This window comes from Capsicum annuum, chromosome 9 (assembly GCF_002878395.1).
Source record: "Capsicum annuum cultivar UCD-10X-F1 chromosome 9, UCD10Xv1.1, whole genome shotgun sequence".
Lineage (NCBI taxonomy): Eukaryota > Viridiplantae > Streptophyta > Magnoliopsida > Solanales > Solanaceae > Capsicum > Capsicum annuum.
Window position 1 is genome coordinate 198,125,793 of NC_061119.1, and position 24,704 is coordinate 198,150,496.

Here is a 24,704-nt window from a genome sequence, read left to right on the forward strand (position 1 = left end):
CAGCTAAGTACTTTTAAACCAACATAAATAAAAAAAAGTTTACAACAAACTTAAATAAAATATACTTATGAGAATAATAAAATTACTAGTTTATTTATTAAAATTTAAATTAAAAAAATATATATTTTAAAAAAAATTCTTACTATATAAAAAAAAACATATCCTACAATTTAACTCTATTTTTTGAATCCTTTTCATAATTTCTAAATGAAATCTACTAAAAATAAAATAAAAATAAAATTTTATCGTAAAATAAACATTTAATGAAAAATAGATAAAAGTTAGGGGAGGATCAAAAATTACGTGTCTACACACTCCCTTCATCATTTTTTTCCCACTTTTTCAACAACGATACCACGTCCCCACTGTCTTGCTTCATTTTTTTCCTCTAAATTTCATTGAATTTTGATTATTTCTCTTTATTATAGGTTTAATTTTTGTTGGGTACTCTGTAGTTTTGATGACAGACGACGTCATATGAAATATATTAGTCAAGCTGGTTCACAGACACATTATCTCATGTAGTTGAACTTATAGCAAAACCATTGATCATTAAAGACAAGGGTACACGAATCAAGCAATGAATGGGTGGTTAATTCTAATAAACTCAGGTAAATAAACATGTGCTAATTTGAGGAGTTGGAGTTTGAATACAAAACTAAAGAGGCAAGAGTTGAAATGGAAGGAGTCTCACTTGAAGTAGAACTCTAAGCAATAAGAGTTTTGATTGAAGGGAGAATTTGAAATGAAAAATGACTCTTTGGAGAGTTGTGCTTAAATAGAAGATGTGTTATTCAGAGTGATTCATGCACTTACAAAGCAGAAAAAGGTAATTGACAAATTGACTTCACTAAGTGCTACACAATCACTGAAGAAATACATTGAATGCCTGGTCTTAGTATAGAATCTAGCTAAGAATTTTAGCGTTGATTGTTAGGAGTTGTTCATTGTGTTGAATTATTCATGTAATGTTAGTTTCAGTGTGTTATAAACTGAACTAGGTTCTAGTCTTCGAGTTGGGAAAAACATAAAGACTTTTGGAACACATACCTTAGGTGGTGTGTGTGTAGTTAGGAATTAGAGTTTATAATTCTTAGGTTATAGAGTTGTAATCGGTTGTTATTGAGGCTCATAGTTGACTAGTGAAGTTGGGTTTAAATCATGTAGAGTTACAGGTATCACGACCCAAACTACTGGACCATGCGGGCACCTACGCTATTCTAAGGATCTAGGAGAACCCTTATTACCCAACTAAAAATATACGAAAGACTTCTGTTTTAAGGGAATACTAGATTAAATATAATATGGTAAATTAAATATTAAGAAATAATTTTATTAAAATAAAACTTCTTACAAGTGTCCTTCACTATCCCAAGACTTGGTCAGACATGTACAAGAGCTATCTACTACAACATGGACTGACAATAAAATAAATAATACAAAGACTCTAACATCTGCCAGGAAGAAAGTGCAGAAGTTAGTGCTGAATATCGTCATCCATCTAGTAACTGTAACTAACCTACATCCACTCTACACTCTAAGAAGGAATGTAGAAGAGTAGGGTCAGTGCTACCACACGTACTGGTAGGCATCATTGGCCGACCGTGTTAGTTCATATAATCATTAAAAAGAATTAAGGAAAATAAATCATGACATCTTGAATGAAACATAATTTAACTAAGGTTGTAATAATATTGTTACTTTACCTATATAAGTTACATCATTCAATTACTCTTCCAACTCCATCAGTATTATATTTACTTCTAACATACTCTAGCCTTATTAATTCACACAATCAACCACAATCCAATGCTAATACATCACTATTTCTTTTTATTCACCTTATCTTTTTCATTACTCATATTCACAGGAACAAACCTGAAATCATAGATAACCCATACTAAACTCTCCGGCTAACAACCAAATGCTCTTATATAATATTAAAGAATGATAACTAGCTATTCTGATAAGCTACGATTAAACATGTATAAATGAAACAATTCAACCAACATATAAGTAAGTACAAAGTTTTACTTCTTCAAATAAATATCACACAATTAAATACCTGATGAATCAATAATACAGCAATAACAGGTCAAATAATGGTGTTACAAACAAGCCATATCACCATCAAGAGTATCAACCATACTGTAAACATCCACAGACTCAACACAAATATGTACACACATGCCATGGAACTTATTTTTTCTCAAATAGTCATGACCTGCAGGGAAAAATCTATGTTCATGTACCATACCAGCGTGGTACCCAATACACCATATACATATCCATACCGTCGCAGTACCCGATTAATCATATACATATCCGTACTGATGTGGTACTTGATCCAATGTACACATATCCGTACCGGCGTGGTACCCGATCCAACATATACATATTCGTACCGGTGTAGTACCCAATCCATCATATACATATCTGTACTGGCGTGGTACCCGAGCCAACATATACATATTTGTACTGGCATAGTACCCAATCCATCATATAAATATTTATACCAGTGTGGTACCCAATCCAACATATATATATCCGTACCGGAGCGGTACCCAATCAACCATAAACAAGTAATATCAATATCAAATTTACACTTTCTCACAACATACAACACGATGTACCAAGCAAGTACACTTAAAGTCATGATCCAATTCCATCAAGTAAATTTCAATAATCATTTATACACGCATCAATAATCCAAACATCAGCAAGCCATTCATGGTATTAAGATAAGGAGTTATCATTATCAGACAAACCTCTGATAGGCACATTTCAATAAATTATCATTATCACCAATTTAGCCTCTCATGGGCGTCCAATAAATAAAGTGATTTTATCAATAGCAAAATAAGAATATCATAAAATAAATCACAATTTAACACTTAATCATACATGTTACTATTGGAGTATTACTTACTCATTAATTATAAAAATGTCACTACCTTTTTTCATATAATACAATCATTACACTAATTCAAGTCATCTATCCTTTAGATATTATTATGCTCATCAGTACTTAATCCTAGCATGGTTCTCCTCACCAGATTATTGTCCAACACATGCAACTTAATATTATTATAACTCAACTAGGTTCATCATCAGAATAACTAAGAACTATCATATCCACATCTTTCATTTACAACAATCTCATTGCAGCACATAGCATATAATATCACAAATATCATATAATTAATTAATAATATAGTTTTTGGAATTAAAGTTAAGTTCTCGTGTCTTTATTCACATCAACTCCATGCCCACAAGCCCAGACATTCTTTCTCCCATCAATTCTAAATTATGAAAATATAAAATAACACAATATTCTACTCATTAAACCTAACCTACCTGGATGCCAAGCTTTTGGAAGATTCTTTCATGCCTTGGAACAATCAATTATCTAAAAATCAAATAAATATCTTGGGGATTCAACCCCACTAATTCTACCCTTAATTCAAGGTTTATATCATTCTCCAATTCAATTAACCATTAATTAGCTCTTTCAAGCTTAACCCATCTCCATTAATGGAGTTTTTATACTAAATGTCTCATCTTTATGGAATTCAAGATCCTAACCATCAAAATTAATAATTTAGTTTATGAAATTCATATTAGGAATCTTTAATTTATAGTTTAGAATTAACTCTAGGTCATATTAAAAATACTCATGAGTATTTCCCAAAAGAATTCCACCATTAAATGTCTTTCTAAGGATTCTAAGATATTAAAGGATTAAAAGACGAAGAAAATAATAAAAAAACTTACCTTAACAAAGGAATTTCACCTTAAGATTTGGAAAAATACCTCTCTAGGGTTGGGGAATGAAATTTGGATTTTTTAGACCTAAAATAGGGCTGAAGCTTATTTAAATACAACCAGAACTTTCGCTACAGCGAAATCCCGTTTCAGCCCGTACAATGCTCAGTAAAACAGTCATAACTTTTTACTCCAAATTTGGATTGAGGAATGGTTTGTTGTGTTAGAAAGAGGACTCATAGATCTTTTATTTGGTAGGTATTGTGACCCTTAACTCCTTATATTCTATGAGATATGTTCGTTTAAATTTGGCCCAAATAGAAACCCATATCAAAATTGTATCGGAAAGAAAGTTTTATACTTAACTGTGTTAGGAATATTGTACGACCTTAATTCATACCTAAGGAACTTTCAACAAAAGTATTGATATTATCACTCATGAATAATTAAATTCATAGGGCTTGAGTTTATCTAGACACATCCGAAGACTAAAATCTTCGCCGGAAAGTTTGAGGTGACCTAATAAATAAAGTATTGGCTATTTTGGACACAAGTTAATATGAGGAATTAAAATTAAGAATTTTCATGACTTTATTGAGAATAATTTAGTAATTATGAAATAGGTTGTTACAATCAGATACCAATTTACCATCCATTCGTCTCTGAACGGACATTCAGTGAAGAAAAGCATGAGACTGGAATTAGAGAGACATTACTAACAGAGTTGCTTATACTGCACCTTATTCACTCACTCTATATTCTTATCGACCAACCCACATTCTATACTCAATCATTCTATCAAAGCTTTTTCAAAATACGAAGATGTGGAACCAAATATTTACACATGAATCACTTATTATCCTTTCAATGGCTTCAGTCTTAAACTTGAGTTTTACGAAAGCTAGATAAAGATGGTTAAAAGATTCACCTTGAAGAAGATAAATATTCAAAAATACCTTCTTCTTGTTTTTACCGAAGCTCTAGAGCCCCAAATTTTATTCTGAAAAGTGCTACGAGATTCTACATGAATCTACTACTCAAATTCTCAACACTAGATAAGTCACATCTAATCCATCCCACACACAAACTCTCCCTAAGACACCTGACTCTGTTTCTAGCCAAGACTACCCCATGGAGAATCTACATTTGATCAAATTTAAGCCGCCACACCACTTACAAGTCACATAACTTATATATTCGCATGAAATCAATCAAAACTATTAAGTTCATTCTATAAAGCTAGCTTCAACATTCCATAAACACTATTATTTTCGTATCAATATCATCCACGGTTCAAGCTTAGTATTTACTACTATACATAGATGACATCATAACCTCTCACTTATTACATAAACTTACTCTATTAGCCATAAAGATCCCACTGAATTATAGCCTATAACACATTCTCCTCCACAACATTGTTAATATTCATCTAATCATCATACCTTAATCACTCAACAAGCAATATTCACCAAGTATCACCCAAGGAAAGATCAATCATGCCATTTAATAATTTATTTATTATCCCATTCAGGATCATTATTAATTATTTTATTAATGTAACTAAGCCATTTGATTTTGCATTGCCACTATTATGGAAATTACTATCCTTTAAAAGTGTCATATATTAGCCAACTCCGTGGGACATGCAAATGTATAATTTAGACACAAGGTCAAGACAATAATAATTTATCTTCTCCAGATTTTTTCTAATACATAAATCCATAACTACAACTTATGTCCTGACAATCAGTAACTCAATATTTTTCAATGACAAACACTTCATGATCAAGCCAAACCACTCTTATATCACTAACACCAATTTAAAATAAACAGAGTCATTCTTATTTTTTACCTAACAATATTTTTATTACGGGATTCACTTAATTCTTAATAACCTCAAGAGTGGTCCCCACACCACTAGCGCATAAGCAAGGCCAAACAAAATAAATTGATTACAGGTCATTAACAATCTCATCACCAATATCACATTCCAGACAAGTCAGCGATCAAATTTTGTAGGTATCAACAACATCTACTAGTTTTATCATTTTTATTTAAAATTTATTATTTTTTCCAAGCATTAAGAATTGGTTCACATAAGGAACTCAAAGATAATGTCACTTAGCTAGTCATCATAAGGAACCCATTATGATTTCAATAGTAGAACTGCATAAAAATTCTAAATACAATCTCAATGATCGAACAACACAAGTATCCCCAAATAATATCAAATAATCTAACTACACAAGGATCCATCCACAACATCATTAACAAGAACCTCTCATTACGGAAAACATATATCACCTCAGTCTTTTATTCATGTCACTTTTTCACTATGTTTTCTTGACATCATGTTCTCATATTATCTTCTCAATTCTCATATCATCAATTTTATCAGTATAATAGTACTAAAAATAATTAAACATCATAGAATTACTAGTTTCACACAACAAGAAATCAAATAATCTCATCACAATTATCAACAAAAATAACTTCGCCAATTTTAATTACTGAAATTCAAACAAAAATAAGCACAATAATGACAATAATCTTGTAACCTAAGTTAGCCAAATATCAAACACAAGCAATCAATAAGTTCACAACTTTCACAAGTCTTTACCTATTAACAATAACTTTTAGACCTTATTAACAGATATCAATTGAAATCTCCTAGGTTTTTATTCAAAATAACTAAGATACCAATTGGAATCAACTACATTTCAATTGAGATCAGTTAAGATATCAATTAAAATTGTCTAGATACCAATTGGATTCAGTATAATAGTCCAAGATTAAGATGGCATGATGGAGAGAAAGAAAGGAAAATGACTTCTACATGCCTCATAGACTTTCGAAGATTGGGTGTGGGGCCTTACACACCAATATACGAAACTCTACTTGACATTGCTCTTGTACTTGTAGGACCGGTGAACCTAACGCTCTGATACCAACTGTCACGACCCAAACTACTGGACCGTGCAGGCACCTATGCTATTCTAAGTAGCTAGGAGAATCCTTATTACCCAACTAAAAATATGCGGAAGACTTTTGTTTTAAGGAAACACTGGTTTAAATATAATAAGGTAAATTAAATATTAATAAATAATTATTTTATAATAGAACTTCTTACAAGTGTCCTTCACTATCCCAAGACTTGGTCAGACATGTACAAGAGCTATCTACTATAACATAGACTAATAATAAAATAAACAATACAAAGACTAACATCTTCCAGGAAGAAAGTGCAGAAGTTAGTGCTGAATATCGTCATCCATCTAGTAACTATAAGTAACTTGCATCCACTCTACACTCCAAGAAGGAATGTAGAAGAGTGGGGTCAGTACAACCTTATGTACTGGTAGGCATCATCGGTCGACCGTGTTAGTTCATATAATCATAAAATAAAATTAAGGAAAATAAATCATGACATCATGAATGGAATATAATTCAACTAAGGTTGTAATAATATAATTACATTACCTATATAAGTTACATCATTCAATTACTCTTCCAACTCCATTAGTATTATATTCACTCCTAACATACTCTAGCCTCATTAATTCACACAATCAACCATAATCCAATGCTAATACATCACTATTCCTCTTTATTCACCTTATCTTTTTCATTATTAATAATCACAGGAACAAACCCGTAATCATAGACAGCCCATACAAAACTCTCGGGCTAACAACCAAATGCTCCCATATAATATTAAAGAACGATAACTAGCTATTCTGGTAAGCTGCGATTAAAACATGTATAAATGAAATAAGTCAACCAACATATAAGTAAGTACAGAGTTTCACTTCTTCAAATACATATCGCACAATCAAATACCCAATGAATCAATAATTCAGCAATAACAGATCAAACAATGGTTACAAACAAGTCACATAAACATCAAGAGTATCAACCATACTGAAAACATCCACAGACTCGACACAAATATGTACACACATACTAGGGGACTTATTTTTGCCCAAATAGTAATGACCTGCAGAGAACAATCTATGTTTATGTACCGTACCTGCGTGGTACCCGATCCACCATATACATATTCGTACTGGCGTGGTACCTGATCCATCATATATATATATATTTATACCGGCATGGTACTCAATCCAACATACATATATCCATACCGGTGTGGTACCCGATCCAACATATACATATCTATACCGGCATGGTAGCCGATCTATCATATACATATCCATATCGGCGTGGTACCTAATCCAACATATACATATCCGTACCGACGTGGTACCTAATCTATCATATACATATTCATACCGGTGTGGTACCCGATCCAACATATACATATTCGTACCGGTGTGGTACTCGATCAGTCATAAAAAAGTAATATCAATATCAAATTTACACTTTCTCACAACATACAACACTATGTACCAAGTTTACAAGTACACTTAAAGTCATGAGACAGTTCCATCAAGTAAATTTCAATAATCATTTATGCACGCATCAACAATACAAACATCAACAAGCCATTCATGGCATTAATACAAGGAGTTATCATTATCAAACAAGGATCCCATAGGCACATTTCAATAAATCATCATTATCACCAATTTAGCCTCTCATGGGAATCCAATAGATAAAGTGCTTTTATCAATACCAAAATAAGAATATCATAAAATAAATCACAATTTAACACTTAAGCATGCAAGTCACTATTGGAGTATTAGTTACTAATTAATTATTAAAATGTCACTACCTCTTTCCATATAATATAATCATCAAACTAATTCCAGTCATCTATCCTTTAGATATTACTATGCTCATCGTACTTAATACTAGCATGGTTCTCCTTACCACATTATTGTCCAGCACATGCAATTGGCTGGTTTAATGAAGGTGAGACTGCGTTTATAGGGCCTGATTATAATAATTCAACTAGGTTCATCACCAGAACAACTAAGGACTATCATGTCCACATCCTTCATTTACAACAATCGCATTGCAAAACATACCACATAATATCACAAATATCACATAATTAATCAATAATATAGTTTTCGGGAGTAAATTTAAGTTCTCGTGTCTTTATCCACCTTAACATCATGCTTTCTCCCATCAATTCTAAATTATGAAAATATAAAATAACATAATCTTCTACTCATTAAACCTAACCTACCTGAACGCCAAGTTTTTAAAAGAAGCAAGCTGCAACAAGGATGCTCTTTGCTTTCTTTCATGCCTTTGAACAATCAATTATCTAAAAATTAAGCAATTATAAGAGTAATTAAATAATTACTCTTCAAACAAATATCTTGGGGATTCAACCCCACTAATTATACCCTTAATTAAAGGTGTATATCATTCTCCAATTCAATTAACCATTAATTAGCTCTTTCAAGCTTAACTCATCTCCATTAATGGAGTTTTTATACTAAAGGTCTCATTTTTATGAAATTCATGGTTCCTAACCATCAAAATTCATAATCCAGTTTACGAAATTCATATTAGGAATCTTTAATTTATAGTTTAGAATCAGCTCTAGGTCATATTTAAAACATCCATGAGTATTTCCTAAAAGAATTCCACCATTAAAGGTCTTTCTAAGGATTCTAAGATATTAAAGGATTAAAAGACAAAGAAAATAATGGAAAAACTTACCTCAATGAAGGAATTTCACCTTAAGCTTTGGAAAATCACCTCTCTCAGGTTGGGGAATGGATTTTGGGGGTTTTTGACCTAAAATACGGCTGAAGCTTATTTAAATACAACCAGAATTTTCGCTACAGCGAAATCCCATTTCAGTCTGGATAGTGTTTAGTAAAACAGTTATATCTTCTTACTTCGAATTCAAATTGAGGAACAGTTTGTTGAGTTAGAAAGAGGACCCAGAGATCTTTGATTTGGTAGGTATTGGGAGCCCTAACTCCTTATATTCTATGAGATATGGACATTTAAATTTGATCCTAATAGAAACCCATATGAAATTGTATCGGAAAGAAAGTTTTATACTTAACTTTGTTTTAGGAATATTGTATGACCTTAATTCATATATAAGTAACTTTCAACTAAAGTATTGATATTATTACTCATGAATAATTAAATTCATCGGTCTTAAGTCTATCTAGACACATTCGAAGTCTAAAATCTTCACCGAAAAGTTTGAGGTGGCCTAATAAATAAACTATTGGCTATTTTGGACACAAGTGGATATTGAGGAATGAAAATTAAGAATTTTCATGAATTTATTACGAATAATTTAGTAACGACGAAATGGATCATTACAAAAGGTCGTGATTTTTTACACCTTTCTTAAGTCGAGTGTTTTCTACGTAGAAACAATTGTGTTCTCTACTTATTGTTTTACTGTTTTTACTGAAACACGTTAGGGAAACTGGTCTATCGTAGGCAACTCTTAAGTAAAAGTTGGTAAACATATAGGTCGTGTAGACTATAAATTTTCTTTTAATGTTAAATTATATATTCTTCCTTCTCAAACGTTGATATTAGGTCAAATTAAGAATGCAAAAATTGATGGTGGCACCATGAATTTTTGTAATGAATACTAAAATTTGGAAGTGGTGAATTTGACGATGATAGTGAATTTAATTTTGGTGTGATGATTTTGGAGGATGTATGACAAATTTCATTATCACCATCTTTCAAGTTGAGTTCTTTCATATTTTCGTAAAGTTCTTCAAAATTAGGGTGTGATGATTTTTTTAATTCTTTTCTCGCTTGTTTTTATAAGTTTTCTAAAACTATTGGTGATGGTTTGTTGGATCGGATGGTGGATGGTGGAAGGTGGAGTAGGTGGAGGGAGAAAAAGTGAAGAAAAAGAAGTTTAAGCTTTGAAAATCAGAAATGACGGCTTGAAATGGAAAAGAAGATAAAGAAAATAAAATAAAAATTGATTAAAATAAGTCCCCACGCGCTATCAATGAGTGTAGTTTACTCACTATGTCATATCAGTAAAAAGTGTGAAAATAACATGGTGGAACACTAGTTTAGACGTTTAAAATGAATAACAGCTAGTTGAGGTACTAAAATGAAAGTGTATGCAAAGTTTAGGAGGTTGACAATGCGTCTGGCCTTTTTTTTCGTTGAACTTTGATCAAACTCATCAACCGGGCCAATCCGTCCCAAATTGGTACCGACCGAGATAATTTACCTGGTCTGTGGGACGGTCTGGTCTAAATTCTTAATGGGTCGGTCCATATAGGGCCTAATAGTATAAATTTTTCAAATGGCCTGTGATCGGTCCAATTAGTGTTCCTACCGAGTTTAACCGGTCTAGATCAGTTCAATCCAACCCAGTTTGAGTAATGGATCAGTTATCGTTCTTTAAAAAAAAATTAGAAAAAACTTAAATTAAATTTGAATTTTCACGATTTTTTCAATATATACTATATATACACATATATTTACTATTAAATGCGTTAAACAATAAACGTATAACCTATGTACATTACATATTATATTATTTTAGTAAAACATACGTGTATTACATTCAATTTCTACTTTAAAAAATATAAAACATAAGTAAATTTAAAAAAATATGGGTTTAAATACTAAGTTAAATAATATAAATACAAAACATATACACGTTACATATATACTACTTCAGAAAATATATACACATGTATGCATTAAATATATACTACTTTAGTCTATAGAAAATATATACACATATATTTACAATATATACTACTTAAAATACTACTTGAAACATTATTCATACAACATATATGCATTACATATATGCTACTTTAGAAAACATGTAAACATGTATCATTCAATATATACTACTTTAGTCTATAGAAAATATATACAAATATATACAGACAATATATACTACTTAAAATATTACTTGAAATAATATATGTACAACATATATACATTACACATACTACAATAGAAAATATATACATATGTATACATTAAATTTATATTACTTTAGTCTATAGGAAATATATACACATATATATACAATATATATTACTTGAAACATTATACATACAACATATATACATTACATAGATAGTACTTTAGAAAACATATACAAATGTATATATTAAATATATACTACTTTAGTCTATAAAAAATACACACACACACACACACACACACACATATATATACAATATATACTACTTAAAATACCATTTGAAACAGGTGTACATTACATATTATACTACTATACACAACATATATATATTACATATTATAATACTTTAGAAAATATACACACATACACATACAATGTGTACTATTTGATATAATAATAATTGAAGTTTTGAACATATATTCATAAATTTACATACACTACTTAAAAGATAAACTTATATAATATTTTTACATATCAATATTAGTTGTCTACGTAATATTTGCTAACATTATTTTTATATTTTCATTATATGTATATATGTTTGTTATATTTATGACTTTATGTAAAGATTGATATTAATATATTAAAAGTATTTAATTCAAATTAGACAATTGATTAAAATGAAAAAAATACGTAAGAAGTGAATGAATCTTGTATTTTATTATTGCAAAATGATTCAAAACTTATAAGTTATAAGATTGACAATTCTACAAATTTTGCGTCATTTTTTTCAACTCATACATGTTAATACTAATGGGAACTGCCTGAGGACAGTCAAAATCAATGAGGTTTTAAGTCATGTATTGGAATTGATTGTGTTGAGTTCTCCCTTGAAGTTATAGTTTCTTTAAGATTTTATTCCTCCGTCGGCTCCATCTCTATTCCTTGATTTCTTCATTCTGTTTTAGTCCAGTCTCTAAGGCAAACTAGAAAATTCATAACATTTCCTCTCAATGAGTGTTGGTTGTCTCCAAGCTACTGTCATCCATAACTAAAAGTGTTTTCTGATGCAATGGTTGACATTAGATCATTCAATATATCTCCAGCTAATTTTAAAAGTACAAGATATTGTCTTTCATTATCTTTCCATCAATCCAACGCGTTGATCCTTGCTCTACGATCCTCCATCGGCTGTCTAAGATAATACTTAAACTCTTCACGAGAATTAATTTTGTATGTTGAAGGCGGCACCCTATCTCAAACATTTAAATCAAAAAAGTAATCAAGATAACAACTATGTGCTTGCTTTTTAGAAGATGATGACTCCCCGAGAGCTTGGGTGGTAGGAGTTGGAGTGATATATGTCGGTATAACATCATCAAGTAAATCGACATAATGATTGTATAATACGTCCATGAATTATTTGCATCACCCATAGCCATAAATAAAACAGGTTCTTTTGTGGGTTGTATATCTAAAACTCTATAAATAATAGAAGTAAACACGAACATAGTATTATATTTTATACATGAATTTATTATAGCATCAATCAAGTAAATTGGAGAAAGAGGATAAAATAGTTTTTAAATTTAGCAATCATTGATTTAATAGCTTATTCGTAACCTTCTTTATTCTTATATTCATTAATCAAATAAGAAATGTCGACTAAATAAAATAAAATATTAAAAACAGTACCATGTAATTGCAGCCCAATCAGAATCATTAACATACACTAAGAAAAAGAACTAGAATATTGATTAAAAGTCATTGTAATAGGAACTTTATAAATAAGACAAGTTCGTAAATAATTATAAGTAGCATTCCATCAAGTATCATATTTTTCAGGCAATAATATCGGTCTAAGTCCATTTTAATCACATTTACTTTTAAATTCTTTAATTGTAATTTTTCGATGATTTCCTTGAATAAAGTCAACAACAAGCCTAATTTTTTCAATATAAATCTCAAAAAAAGTCAAGATCATCTCTTACGATTAAATTATATATATGAAAAACACATTTAACATGAAATATTTCTAATAACAGCGAAGAAAGTCAACTTTTAACAACTCAATAGCAATCTTGTTGTTAGATGCATTATCAAAAGCTATACATAATACTTTTCTCTCAACACCATAATATTTTACAATTTTAGAAATAAATTCAGAAATAAAATTTTCGGTGTGTCTATGATCTTCATTATACAAAAATGCTAAAATACATTTTTGCATAACAAAATTACTATCTATTCAGTGACAAGTAATTGTTAAATAACTATTTTTACTAACACGATCAAGATCAAAAGTTAGAGCAACTCAACATGAAATATTTTTTAATAATGCAGATAAATAATAAACATATTATGTGCATGGAGTCTAAAAATATCTAACCGACAAATGCTTCTAGGAATACCTGTAAACATAGAATTATAAATTGCTTGAATGTAATTAATAAAAGCATCTGAACCCATAACTATCATATTGGTTAATTTTTTCCGATTCTTTATTTTATTATAATTTTGAACTAATTGACCGATTGTTGGGTTCAATCTAGTTTGAATTGGCCCCCTAACAGTCCCACCACCTTGTGCCGCAGCTAGTTCTATTAAGTGTCTTTGTTGTAAATGTCTCATCAACGTAATCGTACTCCCTTTATTACCTCTGATCTTATGCTCATATACCAATTCACAAATATTACATTGAACCTTAGTTCTTCTTCTATTTCCGTAAAAAATTCTCATACAATATTAGTTCTTCTACGAGATTTTACTGGAGGACGGGGAGGACGAGAAGGAGGATTAACCGATTCAGATCTAACATTAGTATTACCAACTTCGGATGTATCACCAATACTATTATTATCTACATTTAAATCAACTACGTCTACTTCATTCTCTTCTTCTATACCATAATTTTTCAAGCTTCTAAATAATTCATATCGTGAGCACCTACACCTATTTCATTCTCAAACGGATGGCTAATTGGTATCGGAGGCACACAGGTATATTTAGTACTTGAAATTTCTCTACCGGAATAGCCACCAATTTATTTTTTTTTACCACTATCACTTCCCGGACAAGAATTTCGAACATTTTTATCGACTTTCTTAGTTTATCCATATTACAAATTAAACTAATAAATATTCAAAATACACAAAAATAATAAAAATAAATATTCAATAAATAATACACTTATTAAAACTTAAAAGTAAACGACAATACCAAATTTTTAAAGTATCTAAAAGTTGAGACTTTAGAAAACTTTCACTTGATATTTGTATTTGCAAAATTAAAAAATAAAATTGAGCACTTTAGGAGATAATTAGAATAATTGAGAGAGATTGAGAGAATGAAATTCTATGAAAAATACTTTTTGAGTTGAGGTATTAGTAGAATTTATTTATTTTTTAAATAAAACTTTTTTTTTTTTTTTTTTTGAAATTTAGCCAATTTGGCCATTGGGCTTAAAGCTGCCCATGAGCCAATTTAAAATAAGACTTTTAACAAATTTAGCCAATTCTGTGACTAAAATTTGATTTTATCAAAACATAATTCAGATACCAGATGTCTAAAATTGTCCAAAACAACATACCTAAAAAAATTTTTAAAAGATAAATGTAAATTAAATAACGATGTAAAAACAGACTTACCCTTCGAAGTTTTTGTACTCGACTTCATCAAACCCACTCACTATCGAGGAGGATGCACCATAACACAAACATAAAACACATCGGGGACAAATACAATCAGTTCATTTTTTTTTTGTCTTATTTTTTGTTGCAAAATCTGTCTGTTACAACATGTGTTGTTGCAATACACTTTCTCATTATTATGTTAGACTGGACATACAGTGTCCTTTCGTAAACGTAAGGATTATATCTGACCAAATTTTAACCGATGTGACTAATTTCTTAACTTGCTATTAAATTTTATAGGTTCTGTCGGTGTAGCAAAAGTGCTTCTATTTCACAAACTAAAAATTAATAGAGTATCGTATAAATGTTTTCTAGGAACAAAAATAGACCAACCTCCCAAGTCAAAAGGGACAAGTGAACTAATTACAACAACATATCCATTGTAATTCTATAAAGTGGGATTTGGAGAGGGTAGCATATACGCTGATCTAATCAATCTTTACCTTAGAGGTAGAGCGGTTGTTTCCGGTTGACCCTCAACTTAAAAATAAAAACAATCTATACAAGAAGAACTGGAAATAAACAAATAATAGCATAACAATATTACTATAACCAAACTACACGAAACAATAAATAATAACAGAAATCGAAGAACAAGAACAAGAATAATACTTCGACTAGCTACTAGATCAATAGAAAAATAGAATTAAAAATTAATAACCCAATACCATTTCAGGTTACATCAGAATTAGTTGACACAATTTAGTGGAGTGGTTTCGTAGTACACATATGCATAGAATTGAAAATTTTCAACCACTCCAATTTCATCACTAGACTATCTACTTATTAAATAATGAATATAGTCATGATTCAATAGACCAGTAAATCCACTTAATCGAGAAACTTTTAAACTCTAATTTTCTTTTATGAGATTGATGATCCTGATGAGATTTTAATCTTAATATTTATTCTTAGAACATATTGATTATCGAGTAATTTAATCGATTGAGATGTCACGGAAAGGAGTGATTATTAGTGTTTATGTTGAATCTTCATCAACCATAGATTCACAATACAAATTTGATCAATTGAAAAGAAGTCAAGCCAATGAATTTGATGAATCGAGGCCTAAGGGCACAACAAGAAGAAGAGGGTATGATCGTCGTGCACAACTTCTTGCTTATGCTCATGAGTTGAGGCATGCCAAGTCTACAAACCCTCAATGTACGCCAAATCCAAAGCACAAGGTAAATTCATATTCTCATTTTGGTATACTACTAAAAATACGTGAATTTTCGACGAACATTTCCATTGGAAAGCCATCAAAAATATGGGATTTCTGATTGAAAGTCCATATGAAAAGTTTCCATCCAATTAATTGTCGTCAACGATGAACGACAATTTCATGAGAAATTCGCAGTTTTGAGTAGTGATATACTCCCTCCAACTCAAAATGCTTGTCGTGTTTTTCATTTCATGTCTCTGAAGAAAACATTAGTGAAAAGAGATATTTAATTATTTTATCCTTATTTATGTCTTAAGATATACCCCCTCTGTTCGCTTTTACGTAACTTGTCACTAATTTGCTAATTGCACTTCTACTTTTACTTATCGTTTTTGACATATCAAGAAAAAATAATTTCTTTTTTTCTATTTTACCTTTTGCATTAATTGTTTATCTCTAAACTAATGTCAAGACACAATAATAACCATCATAGACATGTTAATAATTGTTTTTTTAATGAATATATCTAAGTCAAAATGTGAAAAATAAAATAAACAAAAAAAGTATTAATTACTCTCTATCCCAATTTAAGCAACACTCTTAATATCTTATCACTCAATCCCTAAAAGGATGATACTGTACATTTTAAATTTGATAATAATTCAACTTTAAACTTCCAATATTCACTTTTAATTACATTTTCATAATCACATAAATAGTTGTGCTTTATTTTAGACTACAAATTTTAAAAATCTTTCTTTTAATTTTAAATTCATATACCAATCAAAAATCATCATATAAATAGAGGCAATACATACTCAAATTTTCATGTATATGATAATGATGATCTAGAATTACCAAGCCATATGCTTGTTCTAGGGAAGGAGATGGACAAGAAGGATTGGATTGTCATTTCCCCGTTTATTTCGTCGAAAAAATAAGGAGCAGAAGTATGAACAAATGGGAAAAGAAGATCATTGTGATGCTGATGAAAAGAAAAAGAGGAATGGAGAAAATGACAATAAAGCCACGTCTAATTTTTGTGTAAGTACAACAATTTCAATTAATTAATCAATTAATAGTAAATGACATGTATACAAAATATTTGGCTAAAACATTTTGTTTTTTGATTTTTGTATATATGGTACAGAAGAAATTGAAGTGTTTTCTAAAAGACATATCATGTAGTATTTGGCAATTTGGCAAGAAATAAAGATGATCAGCTCAGGGACCTAAGTATACTTTATATTATGGGTTCGACATGATTCAGTAATTTTAGTTTAAATTTATATATATCTATATATATATATATATGTGTGTGTGTGTGTGTGTGTGTGCGCGCACTAAAAGATTCACTAAATATGTATAAAGATAAATTTGAAGTTGTTCTACAGCTCAGAATTCATAAAATTTAAATCCTGAATTCATCTTAAATTTTCAATATCAATGATGAAGCTAATTTTTACGCCTTCTGTTGTTTTTCATACTTCAATTTTGAAGCTAAATTTTACGAGATTAATATTTGGTGTTGTATGCTTTAATTATTCAGAGAGCACTATGCATAATCGCAAAAACTCAAATTTATTGAATTAAGATTATGTGTTTACATAGAAAATAGTAAATGAAGTTTAATCGACCACCACATTTAATGACTAGCAAAAATTTAAAATAGAAAAAATAAATCTCCAAAATATTTATCTTTTAATTTTTTGTTATATTTTATCAATCTTTTTATGATAATTAATGGCGTCATCATATAACTAAGATTTAAGTCACCGATTGACCCCTAAACTTGTTTCGAGATTTCACTTGGCTCCCTCAACTGACCTTTGTACCTATTGAACACTTCTATTCCTCTGAATTTGAACACTTTTTTGACAATCAACTACAAATATAAAATGTGTGTTACACTTGTGGTGACGTGACAATTTGACGAGTTAAACAGTGACACGTGTCATTTTGAGTTTAAAATATATTTTAAAATATATTTTTTTAAAAAAAGAAAAAAATTATTTTAAAATTAAAAAATGTAAGTTACCTCCCACCCCTAGCCCTCTACCCCACGAAACCATCGTTTCCTTCACTCCGTTTTCACATCATTTTTCAATATTAAATCTGATTTAGGTGGAAGAAAGTACGAAAAAGCACAAAGCAGCACATTAAATTTGATTTGATATTGCCGCACATCTTCACTCCATTTTCAATAGTAAATCTGCAAGAAGAAAGTAGATTTTTAGGCATTGGGGTTTTAAAGGTTGGCTATCATTCTTTCATCTCCATTTTCGAAAACCTCCAAACAAACATCGTCACTCAAATTAAAATATAAGTCCAACAATTTTATCAAAAATCTTAGGTGTAAATTTTTTTAAAAAAAGAACTTTGCCGGATGTTTTGCGGAGAAATAACTACTTTTAGAGTCGCCACTTATTAATTTAGGAAAATTAAGAAAACCTTTATAAATTACTCAAATGGTTTCAAAACAAAAAAAATCATTTAAGTTTAGAAATACTAGGTAAGTGGTTCTCATTAACATTTTAGAAAGGTTTTTAACGCACCTAAAATGTCCGCTAACTTGCAGTTATCCGAACTGTTTGAAAATGATTCTTTTGACTAACTTCTAGAAAAATTGATTGTTGAAAAGAAATTGCTTGAGGAATATTTTTTTTGCTGAGTTTTATGCAAAATCAGTTTTTTAACGACTTTGTAGGGAATCTAACTAGTTCTAAGCAAATTAAAGTCAAATAGCAAATAAACATAGAAAAAAGGGGAAGGGGGAAGAAATAAGCAATTTAGGCTCTTAAGCTCAAATCTCTTAGCTCTGTCCTAATTTAATTGGGTTTTTGGCCCATAATCGATGTCACCTGTATTAATTTACAACTTTGACTTCGAAGCCCAAATGTATAAAGAAATAACTAAATGCATAATGATAAATAAAGTAAATAAAAAGAAATGAGACTTTTCATGTCTCTTGCTACTGAAGAAAAATAAACTTTAATCTCATTTTTCTCCCATCTGCGACAACTTCTTTCTCCAAAAATCTGACTAGTTTGATAGGCTCGACAGGATGACTTGAAAGAAAAATGGGCCACATTGGCCTGCCATCGAAATGCATATGAGGAGAGTCCATTTGGACTCATCATTTTACATGTTAAACAAAGAAGAAATAGGGAAGATTAGAATCAATTTGAAAGTAGTAACAAATTTGTAAAGACTTTTACATTTTAACTTGAATAAATAGAAAAATAACATTTTAGGACATAGAGACAACTTCAAAATAAAGACAAAGAGAAAGCAACACACCAAGACTGAAACGAACGCTTTAAAACATATTCTTATTTAACAATATAATAATGAATTTTGAGCGAACTTCATAAAAATGCATAATTTTTACAATTTAGCTCAACATAAATGCACAGATTAAACCTTCAACTAAAAATTTAAATTCTAAAGAGAGTTTAGATAGTGTTTTAGAAGAGAAATTAATTGACCAAGATTGTTCCACCTTCTTCCTCTCTTTTACAAGTTCAAAGTAAACTTTGCATAATGTCATAGAGGGATCCTCGGGTGAAACTTTTGGCTTATAAACCAAATCCATCTTTTCCATTGACATTACAGGTCAAGGAGCACTTAGGAGCGGTCTAATTATGCATCAAAAAGGAAAACTTGAACTAAAGTACTTTTTCAAAGAACTAAAAATGAACCTAAATAAAATCGAAACCACAAAGATTAACCTACATACAAAGGGATTTTCGGATTAAAATTTTGACTTGTCAACCGACTTCATATTTTCCATTGGCATTAAAGGTCAAGGAACTTTTAGAAGCGATCCGACTATGCATCAAAGAGGAAAACTTGAACTAACGCAATTTATCAAAGCAACGAAAAATGAACCCGAACAAAATCGAAACTACAATGATTAATCCACGAACAAAAAAATCTTCGGGTAGAAATTTTGATTTATAGACCAACTTCAATATTTTCGTTGACATTAAGGGTCAAGGAACATTTAGAAGCGATTTGACTATGCATCAAAACGGTAAAACTTGAACTAAAGCAATTTTTTCAAAGAAACTAAAAATGAACCTGAATAAAATCGAAACCACAACGATTAATCCACAAACAAAAGGAACTTCGGGTAGAAATTTTGGTTTATAAACCAACTTCATTTTTTTCATTGACATTAAAGGTCAAGGAGCATTTAGAAGTGGTTTAACTACACACCAAAAGGGGAAAACTTGAACTAAAATAATTTTTCAAAGAAACTAAAAATGAACCCGAATTAAATCGAAACCATAACGATTAATCCACAAACAAAAGGATCTTAGGGTAGAAATTTTGGTTGATAAATCGACTTTATTTTTTTCCATTGACATTAAAGGCCAAGGAACATTTAGAAATTGTTCGACTACACACCAAAACGGAAAAATTTGAACTAAAATAATTTTTCAAAGAAAATAAAAATGAACCTAAATAAAATCGAAACGATAACAATTAATCCACAAACAAAAGAATCTTCGGGTAGAAATTTTGATTTATAAACCGACTTCATTTTTTCATTAACATTAAAGGTCAAGGAAAATTTAGAAACAGTTTGACTACACACCCAAAGCGAAAAACATGAACTAAAATAATTTTTCAGAGAAACTAAAAAATGAACCTGAATAAAATCGAAACCACAACGATTAATCCACAATCAAAAGGATCTTTCGGTAGAAATTTTGGTTTATAAATCGATTTTATTTTTCATTGATATTTAAGATCAAAGAAACATTTAGAAGTGGTTCAATTGTGCAATAAAGATGCAAACTTGAACAACTAAAGTCATTTTTTCACGAACTAAAAAATTGAAATGAAAAAAAATCGAAACCACAACAATTAAGCTACAAACAATATATTAGAACTGAAAAATAAAATTTTTACACTATATTGACAAAACTAAGTGAAATTACGACCTACAAGTATAACAAAACACCATTTGAGTTATATAATAATAATAACTTAAAATGTCACACAACATGAAGCTAAAATTGTGAATAAGGATCAACAACAACAATATAAAGCAACTTCAACTTAAAATAACGACATAAAGATCATAGTCATCACAAACAAGTTCTATGACCATCAAAGTCTCTACAGCGAACAATCTCAGCCTCATTTACAATTGTGACTAAATAAATATTACTACAGAGAAAGAGATGAAGAAGAAATTGGTAATAAAAAATAAAAATAAAAATAAAAATAAAAGGGAGAGGCGCGTTCACCTTTTTCAAGGCAGAAAAATGAGACTATGAGCTTCATCGAAATCAACCACCACGGGAAAACGTCGCCGGCAACTCAAAAATTTTGATTAGCCGACCAACTCTATAAAATAAAAAATTTTACTAAATAAAAATAACTATTTTTCTCAAAAAAAAGTTTTCACCTCTTTGGCCTTATCCCAGATTTTCTCCCAAATGTGCTATTTGTAGAAAGAGTGGAGGGTCACCCTTTATTTTTCTACCAATGTGGGACAAAAATAAATGGAGGGTAAATTTTTGGCCTTTTGAAATCTCTCACTTGAGGATAAAATTGTACAAACATTTGAAATGGTTTTCGGATTGGAATTTTTTGAGGTTACTATTGCTAATTATGTCATGGGTCAATTTTCGTATGAGATGGGTTCGAGTTTCTTGGGTCGGAGCAGCTAGTTGTTCGTGTCGGGTTGTGGTTGTTGATTGAAAATTAGTTTTGTATGCGTTGTTTTTGTTTGTACATTGGTGGGGTTGTTGTCGTATGTCATTGTTTGTACGTTGTTGGCTGGTGTTGGCTGATGTTGTCTGTTGAAGGAGAGTAAAATGGGTCAAGTCGGGTTGTGATTTGGGTGGGGCATGTGGGATTTGTTGGGCTGCTGAAGATTGTTGTTTGCTATTGGCTGATTGTTGGGGCTAGGGCGGTTTTGGTTTATAATTGTTGTGGGTTGGTGGTTAGCAATAAAGATAGGTTAAATTAGGCTGGTGGGGCTAGTTTGGTGAAGGGAAATGGGATGCTAATGCTTATTTCCAATTAGACTAAGGGTTATTCAAAAATAATTCCAATTTAGAATTTAGCCTATTCTATTTAAATTTTGATCAAATTAAAAGTTAATTGGCCAATTGCATTGCAATTGTGGTCAATTTAGTTTTAATTATGATCAAATTTAATAGATTGGTTAAATTAAACTGAAAGTCGATAAGAATTAATTCCTCCTTTAATCCCGGTCTTCTTGATTTAATAAAAATCCAACAAATATTTTTCAAATAAATTATTTTCAAGAATAAATTACATTTAAATCATTTGAATTTATTTTCAAGATAAGCCTTGATTAAAATTTGATATTTTATAAAAATAAATATTTAAGTAACAAAATTATATAATTTCGTATAATTGAATACGATAATATATAATTTCCTCTTAATTTCATAGGCAAGAATTTACTTAGACATAATTTTCAAAACTCTAGGTGCCCTATTACTCGAATTTAAAAGAAAGAGAAGTTTACCCTCTATATGAGCTTAGAAATATCTCGAAGGCGAAGCTGAAACCAGAATATCCCAAATACTCATATGCCTTCTTACAGGGGTATGGTTGGATGGTGGTGGCGATCATCCTTTAGATCGCGTCCAAAGAGTTTGACATTCCTCTTTAGACTATGTATGTCCCATTTTACTGCTAAGAAAGAGTTGCACGTTGTGCTGCATTCTTTTTGGAGTCGTTCACACCTATGAATATAATTTGAGATTTTCATCCTCTCGGATTCTCTCGACAATATCTCAAACAAAAATCGTTAGTAATAAGCACAATTCACGAAAGGGGTGTATAGTTTTTTTACCATATCTCCACGTGAGTTGTTGCCTAAAAAGCAAAGTCATCCTTTCTTGTACCTATTTGGCAGGAAATAACTTGCAACAACAACCCTCTTGGCTGTTGCATAAGTAGCTTGTTCGTCAAGTGAATATGTCTTCAAAGTGGCGTGGCCCTTTGGGACACCGACGACACTTTATACAGAATGGTCTCCCGTAACCATGTAATTTTATGCTGATGCAGAAACCCTATTGGTTACCTATAATGCTTGTGAAATGATAACCTCTCCGATTATTGTCAATAATTCTTTGCATATGACCTCGGGTAAGTCTTGTGCATCTTTTATGTCGATACGACTTATAGATTTCCCTTAAAATTTTAATCTTTGGATAATCTTTCACATTACTTGATATTGGATACGAGGCGAATTACAGATGTCCTTTGAATTGCTAGCTTTTAGGTAATCCTGCACATTATTCGACCTTGGATAAGAGATGACTTACAGATATCCCTCCAAACGCTAGCTTTCAAGTGTTCTCGTACATCATCCGACCTTGGATACAATATGACTTATAGATATGTCTCAAATTGATAGTCCTTGGGTAATCCTGGACATAATCAATCTTGGATATGACGTGGATTATAGAGAACCCTTGGACGTATCAATTTGATAATCTCAGAACTTCTCCAACAAGGATTTAGTTGTGACTTACAGATGACCTTCAGACTATCGATCTTAGGGTAACCTTGCACACTATTCGGTCAGGATGTTGTTGCGGCTTATGGATGACATATGGAATATCAACTCATAGGTAATCTTGTACACTATGTTATTTCAAATAATATGACTTATATATGACCCTAGGATTTTTGATTTCTAGGAAGTCTCATAGGTCATTCATTTTTATATTGCGACTTAAAGACGTCCCTTTGCATCAAATGCTTTTGATGCATTTAGATATTGATTCATGAAATGATGAGATATCCTTGGTGCCAGAGTATTCTAGCTTCGGACGTCAACATATGTTAAATGCTATGATATCCTCGACGCCAACGTATACTATCTTGCTGTTAATAAATATTAAATATTGATGATATCCTTAACGCCAACGTATGCTATCTCACGTGTCAACAGATATTAAAGGCTGATGCTATCCTCGACTCCAGCGTATGCTATCTTGCGTGTCAACAGATATTAAATACTGATGGTATCCTTCACTCCTACGTATGCTATCTCGTGTGTCAAAAGATATTAAATGCTGATGGTATCCTCAACGCCAATATATTCTATCTCACGTGTCAACAGATATTGAATACTGATGATATGCTCGATGCCAATTTATGTTATCTCACATGTCAACATATATCGAATGTTGATGATATCCTCGACGCCAGCATATGTTATCTCACGTGTCAACAGATATTAAAAGTTGATGATATCCTGATGACAGCATAT

At 30.7% G+C, this 24,704-nt stretch overlaps 1 protein-coding gene and 1 long non-coding RNA gene across 2 annotated transcripts; one reads left to right on the forward strand and one right to left on the reverse strand.

Annotated features, from left to right (window-relative positions):
* Nucleotides 1-12,307: 12,307 nt before the first annotated feature.
* Nucleotides 12,308-15,447, reverse strand: LOC124887212. Its single transcript, XR_007044522.1, has 2 exons — nt 15,220-15,447; nt 12,308-12,824 (listed from the first exon to the last, which is right to left on the reverse strand). It is a non-coding gene; the product is annotated as an uncharacterized LOC124887212 (long non-coding RNA).
* Nucleotides 15,448-16,090: 643 nt separating this feature from the next.
* On the forward strand, nt 16,091-17,805 carry LOC107841912. Its single transcript, XM_016685761.2, has 3 exons — nt 16,091-16,451; nt 17,309-17,473; nt 17,580-17,805. Exons 1-3 carry the CDS (start codon nt 16,215-16,217, stop codon nt 17,640-17,642), a joined length of 465 nt encoding a protein of 154 aa, XP_016541247.2. The 5' UTR covers nt 16,091-16,214; the 3' UTR covers nt 17,643-17,805.
* Nucleotides 17,806-24,704: the final 6,899 nt, after the last annotated feature.

Coding starts and splice junctions, on each gene's coding strand:
- LOC107841912 (XM_016685761.2), top strand. CDS start 16,215: ATGTCACGGAAAGGAGTGATTATTAGTGTTTATGTTGAATCTTCATCA. Junction 16,452..17,308: donor CGCCAAATCCAAAGCACAAG/GTAAATTCATAT, acceptor TGCTTGTTCTAG/GGAAGGAGATGGACAAGAAG. Junction 17,474..17,579: donor AAGCCACGTCTAATTTTTGT/GTAAGTACAACA, acceptor TATATGGTACAG/AAGAAATTGAAGTGTTTTCT.